Genomic DNA, 10,684 nt, shown 5'->3' on the forward strand with positions numbered 1-10,684 from the left:
AATAAATCTTTAAAAAATAAAAAAATAAAAAGAATGGTTTTTTTTGAAAATACATTAAGAACCAAAATCTAATGCTTAGCTTTGCTTGTTTTCAGTAGCCAGATTTATATAATTTCTGGAACATCTATAACTCAAAACCAATTAATGGCAGTTATTTACTATATACAACCCATTTTATTCTCAAGATAACATTATACTTTTTTCCCCTCATTATACTTTTGAGGAGGATAGGGAAAACAGGCTCAGAGAGGATCTGGTCTTACACCCATTAAGTGGTAGAGAAGGCATCAAACTCAAGACTACCTAGTTCTGAGTCTGTTTTCTTAACTTTCAGGATGCTTTGTGTCTTGCTCAACATACAGAACATTCATCCCTGCTGAAGACTGAGTCTTAAAGTTCTAAGAATTTGGGGAGGGGGAGGAGATTGGCATTTTCATACAAATCTTTCCACAATGTTATATCTCAAATTTTATTCTCCAGCATGAAGTCTCTGGTGTCGAACAAGCGCTGAGCTGTGCCTGAAGGATTTCCCACATTCAACACATTCATAAGGTTTTTCTCCGGTGTGAATTCTGTAATGTTCACTAAGGTGTGCTTGTTTGCGGAAAGTTTTTTCACACTCACTACACTTGTAAAGTTTCTCTCCAGTGTGAGTTCTCTCATGCTCAACAAGGGAGGAGTTCTGAGTGAAGGCTTTACCACATTTAGTACATGTGTAAGGCTTCTCTCCTGAATGAATTCTCTGATGCTGCATGAGGCATGTACTCTGATTAAAGGCTTTCCCACATTCGTTACACTTATAAGGTTTATCTCCAGAATGACTTCTCTGGTGACGAGTAAGGCAAATGCTTTGACTAAAGGCTTTGCCACATTCGATGCATTTATACGGTTTCTCTCCAGTATGAATTCGCAGGTGTTTGATAAGGGATGGACTCTGACAAAAGGCTTTGCCACATTCCATGCATTTATAGGGTTTCTCTCCAGTATGAATTCTCAGATGCTGAACAAGGATTGCTTTTGTTTGAAAGGCTTTCTCGCATTCGATACATTTATACGGTTTCTCTCCTGTGTGAATTCTCAAATGTTGAGTAAGATTTGACTGTTTACGGAAACAAGTTCCACACTCACTACATATGTAGGGCTTCTCTCCCGTGTGAATCCTCTGATGCTGAGTAAGAGATGATCTCTGAGTAAAGAATTTCCCACATTCACTACACTTTGAAGGTTTCTTCCACATGTTACAACTCTGAGGGTTCATGTGCAGTGGAATCTGGCTGGAACTCATGCTGCTTGTAATACAAGGAATGTCTGTCCAGTAGTTTCAGGTTTAGAGGAAACTCCCAAAATCATATTTCCAAAGTGCTTTCTCAGAGATGATTATGGTTACAATAACACTGTCCTGGGAAAGCTTTGGGTATATGAGTACATGAACTATCCTCTTGGGCATTCCTGCAGGATATGCCTCCTCCGCCTTCTTCAGCATGTGTCTTCACCTTCTCCAAATGCAAACCCCAGACAACCAGGTTCTCTGACACTCCACAGCTTCCACAAGTCATTTAACACTGTTGCATCAGGCTTGGTGTTCTTGCCTGAAAAAAAAAAAAAATCATGAAGGAAAATGTCCTGTATGAAGAACAAGGGACCTGCATTGTGGAATCTTGATTTTATCCTCTTCTCAATAATAGAGATGGATCACAATGACCTAGAGAAAAGATTAGATATTAGGGAGAAGAGATTAAGTAGTGACAGGTCTTGGGAAATCTATAAAATTCCCTATTGTGATTGTGGAACACTTAAATACTAAAAAATGAATCCAGGTAATTTAGGATTATCCAGAGTGATACACAGTAGGATGTGAAAGGGATGAGCATACTAATCTTGGGTAAATTCATGTTAGGGAAAATTACTACCTACCTACAGTCTCTACTCCTCAAAAAATAGGTGAAAAGTAATTATATTTTCTTAGGTTGCCTGTAAGCAATATCTTGTTCATGCCATTTGAGAAAGTACAAGCTTACATCATTGTCTAGGGACACTCAATTTCTCTTTAAGATTTCAAAGGTGTGCCTGGATGGCTCAGTTCAGTAAGGATCCAACTCTTGGTTTTGGCTCAGGTCATGATCTCAGGGTCCTGGGATCGAGCCCCATGTTGGGCTCTATGTGCTCAGTGGGGAGTCTTCTTCAGATTCTCTCTCATCCTCTCCTCTGCTGCTCCCCCCTTCTCTTTCTAAAAATAAATAATTCTTTAAAAGATTTTATTTATTCATGAGAGACACGGAGGGAGAGCCAGAGACAAAGGTAGAGGAAGAAGCAGGCTCCCTACAGGGAGCATGATGTGAGACTCAATCCCAGGATCTCAGGATCATAATTTGAGCCAAAGGCAGATGCTCAACCAGTGAGTCACCCAGGTACCCCCTTAAATATTAAAAAAAAAAAAAAAAGGCTTTCCAAGTTGTAACTTCTACTAGGTCGATCACACTAATCCTTCCTATTCACTCACTTTAATGGGTGTCTTTTTGGACCTCTCTCTCCAAAATATTCAGCATCTGTAGCTCTCTCCCGTCTGGAAGATCTTTAGGTTTGAAAATAGAGCCCTGCTTACTAAAAGTAAAATATTGTTTTGTTTGAAGAAAAATAGGATGGGGTGGTCCTTGGGGAAGAGATTCCTATTGGACAGTAACTTGACTATAGCATGATGGTCCAGAATCTGGCCCTCACCTTTGACACTAATGAAATGCTTCAGAATCTGATGTATACTAATCATATTCACAAGGTGATGTAGAAAACAGTCACTTTGCTGATCTACAGTGAAAAATATATACGCTCAATGTCCAGCTGGTTGACACATTCTCTCCACTATAGAAAAACTGTATAAGAACCAAATCATAAAAAAAAAAAAAACAAGTCATTGAGGACACTCCTTAGAACTGGAGAAAAAGAAATACTTAGATGATCTGAATGGCATCAGACTTTGAAACCCTGATGCTCTGAATAAGGGCACACAGAATCTGAGAGCAGATACTTAGGTGCCACACATCAGCAACATCTTCCCTGAATAGTGCCAGAGACACTGACACATTCTTATTCTCTAAGGCCCCTGTTTACTTTAGTTTTTTAATATAAATTATACATTAATATATCCTCACTTTAAAATATTTAGGTAATACAGAAAGATGTGGGATAGTCATTTTTTTCCTCACCATCCCACCCTACTCAAACCCATTTCCTTCCTTTTTTTAATTTTTTTTTTTTTTATTCATGAGAGACACAGAGACAGGTAGAGGGAGAAGCAGGCTTCATGCAAGGAGCCCGACGCAGGATTCAATCCGGGTCTCCAGGATTACGCCCCAGGTCAAAGGCGCTAAACTGCTGAGCCACCAAGACTGCCCCAACCCATTTCCTTCCTTAATTAGGAAGGAAACATTAACTCTAGAGTATATTCTTTCAGTCTTTTTTTTTAAGATTTTTATCTATTCGTGAGAAACACACAGAAAGAGAGGCAAAGACACAGGCAGAGGGAGAAGCAAGCTCCCGGCAAGGAACCCGATGTGAGACTCAATCCCAGATCCCGGGATCACACCCTGAGCCAAAGGCAGATGCTCAACCATTGAGTCACCCAATCATCCCTTTCAGTCTTTTTTCTACACATTTTATTCTCTCTACATAGATAAAATTGTTCTATAGGTTCTATTGTGCTATTGCTTTTTTCTTTTTACACTAAAGAATGTGTCTTCAAAATCATTTCTTGTTAGTACATATGGGTCTACCCTAAGAGTTAGTTGGTATACACTGGTATCTCTGCACTGTTTACAGTCAGAGACGGATCTGATTGGGTAGTACTGTACTGCATTGGTTGCTAAATTTATTGAATATTTTTCCTGAACATAGCTATCTTTATTTTTTGTGTACTTCCAGTACAGATACATTGTATATAAAATTTAATGCCAGGTGGTTTAAACAGCTAAACATAAAACCAAAACTCTAACCACACTTTCATTTCCTTTATTTTTATTGTCTCAGAAAGTGTTGTTGTTGTTGTTTTACCACACAAAGAATGCATACTCATTCTAAAAAAACAGTCCACAAAGGAAATTACTTGAAATCCTATCACCTAGTGAAAATACACTTGGTTTTTTGACAGCCTTTTCTTTTAGCCATCTCTCAATGCATGTACACAAACACATACACATATATTATGCCTACATATTAAACTAAACTGAGTTCGTCAGCCATAAACAGTGACAGTCTATTCATGGAGTTCCTATAGCCTAAGAATCCAGTTCATACAATACTGTTCTTACTGAATTTAACAAATCCCCAAGCTCCATGTTGCCTTCTGATGCCCCATAATAATGGAAGTTGCTATTACTTAGGCTCTTGTTCCAGAGTCAGGAGCCCATTCATATTCTTTGAGGACACACTTAAACCACTTTTGTGATGAGTCTTCCAGTAATTTACTACCAGTTTTCCCATATCTGACTGCTACACCATTAAGACATGATAGTTACCAGTTCAGTGAGTAGCTACCAGGTAACTAGCTATTCTTGCTACAGTTTAAGTACATGTGATATAAAATTAGTATATTATCTGATCTGTCCAAAACAATTACTCTATTGCCTGCTTCCACAACAGGCCATAATCAGTCTGATTTTAATAAGATGGGGCCATTTCTGAGTGGTTCTGTGTTTTTAGTCTGCAGTGTTTAGGTGTAGTTGTCACTGGTGGGTCATCTCACAATAGCTCTGCCACCACTTGTGAATGAACACACCCATCCTGGGCTCTCTAGTTAGATTTCACTTACCCAGAGATAAGCCGTTAGGAACACAAACAACACTGGTTTGTCTTCTGGGGCCTTCTCTTGAGGGAGGGCAGGCATCTGAGGCATGGAGGGAGAGGAAAAAGCACCCATAAATTGTAAGCCTACTTCCTTCCTATTCTGAACTCAGAGGAACCCAGGAATAGCCAATCCCTAGCCAAATAACTATTTTAAGTCTAAATGAAGAATCAGAACAGTATCACCAATGCGGCACCTGGGTGGTACAGGTGGGTAAGTGGTTGACTCTTGGTTTTGGCTCAGGTGATGATTTCAGAGTGGTGAAATCAAGCCCCACATCGAGTTCCAAGCTCAGCATGAAGTCTCCTTAAGACTCTCAATCCCTCTCCCTCTGCCCTTCCTCCTACATGCAAATGCACATGCTCACTCTCTAAAAAGTCTTTTTTTTTTTTTTTTAAATTTTTTTTTTTTTTTATTTATGATAGGCACACAGTGAGAGAGAGAGAGAGGCAGAGACACAGGCAGAGGGAGAAGCAGGCTCCATGCACCGGGAGCCCGACGTGGGATTCGATCCTGGGTCTCCAGGATCGCGCCCTGGGCCAAAGGCAGGCGCCAAACCGCTGCGCCACCCAGGGATCCCTAAAAAGTCTTTTTTAAAAAGTATCACCAATGACCAAAATCAATAAGTGGGTAGTCCTCCAAGAGACCTGACACTGCACAAAGAAAGGGGGCAGGTCCTCCTAAGAACTATCCTCAAGTAAAAATACCTCCACAAAAGAGAAAGTTGGATCCAAAGGCCCCTCCCCAAACCTACTGGAAAAGCCATTGACTTCAAAAGTCAAAAACTGGGGCCATGGTAGAGGGCATTAGAATAAACGCTGGCCTGAGTCAAGAAGTCTGCATTCTAGTCAGGGCTTTGCTACTGACTTGTTCAGTGACCTAAAGCTAGTCACTCACTCAGTCTTATCTGTGAATTGAAAGTGGAAAACTAGTACCAACATTCTGTAATCCCTTGATTCCAAAAACACGGGAAAAGAGCAAAAACCTCAAGTCCAGTCCATCTTTGATTGAGGCTGGTTATTCATTTATTTGAAAAATACTAACTGCACAGGTACTCTGTCAGAGAATAGGCTGAGTCAACAGCAAGGAAACTCCCCTACAGTTATCTTACCAGAATCAGAGGTAGAGGAATTTCAGGAAAATAAGACTGCATTTAGGCAGCATGTAGAAGAAAGGACAGGGGGAGTCTTTTGGAAGATGTTAAAGACCCCTCCTGGGAAGAAAGCTTTTAAGAACTCCCTCTGAATGGGGAGGAAAGAACAGTGTATTAAAAGTCAGGGATCTGGGATCCCTGGGTGGCGTAGCGGTTTGGCCCAGTGCGTGATCCTGGAGACCCGGGATCGAATCCCACATCAGGCTCCCTGCATGGAGCCTGCTTCTCCCTCTGCCTGTGTCTCTGCCTCCCTCCCTCCCTCTCTCTCTCTCTCTCTGTGACTATCATAAATTAAAAAAAAAAAAAAAATCAGGGATCTGATGACCAGTCTAATCCATCCCAATCCACTAGCACCCCCTATCGGACACTGAACAAACTACTACTTTTTAAACTTGTACGAACAAGTGAACCACTACACTTCTCATAGGTGGGTAATTATTATTATTTTTTTTTTTGCAAGGCCTTTTCTCCTTTACGTTCTCAAAGAATTTCACATACCTCTACTGCAGCACTTTCTACTGTTTTGATGCTCTGATTATATTTGTCTTCCTCTGCTAAACCCGAAGTATGGCGTGGACTTCGGGGCCAGGACTCGGTTTGAATCCTGCTCTACCAAATATGAGCAAATGATAGTGGGAAGTTGCTTAACCTTTTCGAGGTCATTTCTCAAACGTCATATGGACTAAATAATGACTTTATAGGGTTGTGATGATGCATGAATGAGTTAATACATGGGAAGCCTTTAGAAAAAAGCCTTCAATAGTACCTGCTGTTAAAGTCTCGGGTCTATATGTCCTCACAGGTACCTATTTTGTTGCTATGAGAGGAGATTAAAAGCTTAAAGGAAGTTGATAACTCTCGCATATAATCATTCAACCCGCTCGACTTTGTCAAGTGGCACAGCAAGAAACAGCACTGGCTTCTGGAAATCAGAGAGCTGAGGAATCAGAAGTTCGCTTCGTCCCCGAAGTACATGCAAACGGTACCCAGGTCTCCCGATTCCCAGAACAGGGCTCTCGAACAGGCTTCGCCTTTCTCTCTTCAGGACCCCGCGGCACCCGACCCCTCCTCCGAGGGTCTCCGCGCGAGGAAGAGGCGCTGCGGCGGGCCGGCCCCGGCTCCGAGGGAGGGGCGACGACAAAACCGTAGCAGCTGGGCACCGCCGACTCGACACGCACGGCGCTGCCTGCGACACCTGGCGGCGCCTTGCAGCCAGCGCCCGCCGCGCCGGGCCCGCGTGACGTCAACAGTCCGCGCCGCGGTCAGACCCCTGTGGGCTCCTCTCTAGGAAGGCGGGAGCGGCTCCCTCTCGGTGCTTCCTGCCCGGCCCAGAGCTGGGGGTTCAGCCCGACACCGGAGCCCCAGCTGCAGAAACAGCCGTAAACCCACCTCACCGCGCTCCTTCCCAGAGTAAGGAAACCGAACCAAAGAGACTGCTGGCCTGGACCACAAGGCGCTTTTACTGTTCATTCTGCAACTTGCCTTATCTTCCTAAAAACTCTTCCGTGTCACTGACTTTTGGAGGGCTTCTCAAAGCTGGCTTCAACTTTTCTTACATTCTCACCTGCCAGAAAACTGGCCTCCTCACAGGCACCCCAAGTTCCCTCTGCTTTAGGATCTTTGTTCAACAGTTGGCCCTAAGAGCATTAGAGCTCTGTTTTCAGGTCAAGTCCCTGATTTTCAGCGTGCAAACTTGGGCAAGTTATTTACTTCTCTGTAGCTGTTTCCTGACTTATAGAACAGAAATAATAATGACACCGCATTTCAGGTTACCATGAGGATTAAATGAGGTTAATATATATAACTACTAAGACCTTACAGCACTAAAAAAAAGTTCAGTAGGGGATCCCTGGGTGGCTCAGCGGTTTAGCGCCTGCCTTCAGCCCAGGGCGTGATCCTGGAGTCCAGGGATCGAGTCCCACGTCTGGCTCCTGCATGGAGACTGCTTCTCCTTCTGCTTGTGCCTCTGCCTCTCTCTCCCTCTCTCTGTGTATCTCATGAATAAATATAATCTTTTAAAAAAAATGTTTGTCCTATCATGTTCCACAGATTCCAGCTCGTCCTCTTTGACCTGCATTGGCTTCACGGGACCTTGCCAGCCTTCAAGGCCCTCATCACCTCTGCTGCAAAACTTCATATCTTACTGAGACTTGCTCAGGAAATACTTGCACATACAGGCTCCTCTTGAGTGTATTCCTGAGATGAAGGCATGGGTGGCAGGGCACCTGATACACTTACAGACATTCTTACTGATGTGCAAGCTCTGGGAAATACAGTTGTCTACTGTACAATCCATAGGGGGCACTCAATAAACACTGGAAAAAAATGAATGAGATGCAATAGAGAAGTTATCTGCTTAAATTTCCAGACTGGCTGTTTTACCTTTAGGAGGCTGAAATGAGGAGTGATGCCCTAATCACTGGGCTGCCCCAGACTAAGGCCATCACTAACCCTGTTCAGCTAAAAGAGGATCCTTTGTAGAACTGTCAGCTGACATGCCAGGGAACAATAATGTTGAGTTCATCTTACTTTTTACCAAGTGTCACATTCTCAGCACTTCTTTGGAATCAAATAGCAAGTTCTCTGCCACCCCCACCCCCAGCCCCCTGCACAAGCCCTAACATCCCACAGGTCAGAAAGCCTAGGCCTAATCATTTTTGCCCCGTTTAAGCTTCAAAGAATCTAAGTCAGCAGACTCTGCTGTGTAGAAACTAACTCTGGAGTAGAGTACCATAGAGCAATTTACCAGAAACATGAATCTGTGGCTTAATACAATTTGGGCTAAGCTTCCTTCAATGAGGTGGAAAATGGAGTGGGGGGTGGGCAGGGGAAGAGTGGCTACCAAAAACTTTCCACAAAAGTGACCTTAGCTTTGCAGTGGTCATGAGCTCAAGGGCAGTGAAAATTAAAACCACCTGGGGTAAAAGCTAGACTTCTGTATTATGTAGGCAGAAAGGTGAAATCAAAATGTAAAACCAATGTACTTCTCACACTTATACACAGGAAGGTCTGTAGGCAAAAAAAGCTTTTTGATCTAAAATGAGCTCCCAGGGGAGCCTGGCTGGCTCAGTTGATAGAGCATGTGACTAGTCATCTCTGGGTTGTGAGTTTGAGCCCCATGTTGGTGTAGAGATTACTTCAAAATATTAAAATGAGCTCCTCCCATCCCCACAAGCAGGCCAAAATTGAAGTCCTATGTGGTCAGCTCTATAATAATTATAACTAAAGAGGCATCATGGAACAGAGGTATGACTAATAAAGAGAAATCTGAAGGAAAAGTGAAAAAAGATATGGGAGTTTAAATTCCACTTGACACTTACTAGCTATGTGACGTTGGGCAAGACCATCCACCTTTCTGTTTTCTCTACTGTTGTTCTGAGGATATGATGTAGCCTCATCCCATGTTCTTCTGAAATCACAGAATAAATTTCAGCACACTGAGAATAAGCAACACATTGCAGTTCTTTATCATCTGGAGCCAGGTAAAGCCATGAACTCAGGAAATGCTTCCACATTGGAATTGCTAAACTCAAAAGCTCTCCTGCCAGACCAGCAACACTATTCAACTCCTACTTCCTATTTCAGGGATATTCCAGCTGACATAGTTGTACTTCTACAGCTGCAAGCATTTGCCTCTTCCTGTAGACCATGACATCAACATATCTGTAAGTACTTTGCTAAACTGTGATGGAACATTTAAATAGCTAATTTGTAACAAAACAACCTTATAACAAGGGTTTTTTTTTTTTCTTGCTACAAAATATTACTTTTTCTTAAGGGACCCCCTGCTTAATATAAGGACACAATCTGTATCTTTAGGAAAGATTCAGAATTCTTGCACCTGGCAAACACTTCAGTGGCATACTCATACTCTGCACACCTTTCTGCTGGCAACTGTGGACCTAAGTCACACCCTACAGGTAGGCATGGAGAAATCTCTGACTCAATATTTTAACTGAGCTCAACACATATTTACTAATCGCAAGGAAGTGCCAGAGACTGTGGATACAAAGATGAATAAACAAATATCACATGGCTCCTGCTCTAACAGCTGATAGTTCAGTGGGGAGAGAAAGGTTTGTACACAAGCCATTACAATGCAACATGATAAATAAAATGAAGATACAAAATGCAGAAATACAAAATATGTGAGGTCAGAGACAGCTTCAAAGGAGATGTTGCATGAGCACATTCACAAGTGACACAAAATCAGGCAGCCTGGGTCGCTCACCACTTTATTGCTGCCTTCAGCCCAGAGTGTGGTCCTGGACATCCGGCTCCCTACGTGGAGCCTGCTTCTCCCTCTACCTGTGTCTGTGCCTCTCTCTCTGTCTCTCGTGAATAAATAAATAAAATCTTTAAAAAAAAAAAGTGACACAAAAGCTTTCCAGGCAAGCAGAATTAAGGAAGGAAATTGAGGCAATAGGAATAGTATATGCAAAAGGTGCCAAAGATGAGTCCAGCAATGATGTGGAATCACAGGAATTTGTACTGTGAAACAGCATGCAATGCAGGGAAGGCAGCTGAGTGTGATAGCATAGGCATGGCCCAGTGGAGGAGCTTCAGATATCTCTTAAGGGGCTTGGATATTTTGAGGTAACAGTAGAGCTGCCAGTTGTGTCTTACAAATACCATCCAGAAAAATTTGTGAAAGACAGCCTTGTGGGGCAAGCAACTGTAAGACTGATTGTGAAAAT

The 10,684-nt window shown here is 42.5% G+C and overlaps 1 protein-coding gene and 1 long non-coding RNA gene across 2 annotated transcripts; one reads left to right on the top strand and one right to left on the bottom strand.

The window, feature by feature from the left end:
* Positions 1–69: 69 nt before the first annotated feature.
* ZNF501 (zinc finger protein 501) lies at positions 70–1,299 on the bottom strand. Its single transcript, XM_055343474.1, has one exon. The coding sequence runs from the start codon at positions 1,283–1,285 to the stop codon at positions 470–472; it is 816 nt and encodes a 271-aa protein (XP_055199449.1). The 5' UTR covers positions 1,286–1,299; the 3' UTR covers positions 70–469.
* Positions 1,300–6,845: 5,546 nt separating this feature from the next.
* Positions 6,846–8,317, top strand: LOC129521724 (uncharacterized). Its single transcript, XR_008666856.1, has 2 exons — positions 6,846–7,397; positions 8,037–8,317. It is a non-coding gene; the product is annotated as an uncharacterized LOC129521724 (long non-coding RNA).
* The last annotated feature ends 2,367 nt before the right edge of the window (positions 8,318–10,684 follow it).

Source organism: Nyctereutes procyonoides, unplaced genomic scaffold, assembly GCF_905146905.1.
Source record: "Nyctereutes procyonoides isolate TBG_1078 unplaced genomic scaffold, NYPRO_anot_genome, whole genome shotgun sequence".
NCBI classification, from domain to species: domain Eukaryota; kingdom Metazoa; phylum Chordata; class Mammalia; order Carnivora; family Canidae; genus Nyctereutes; species Nyctereutes procyonoides.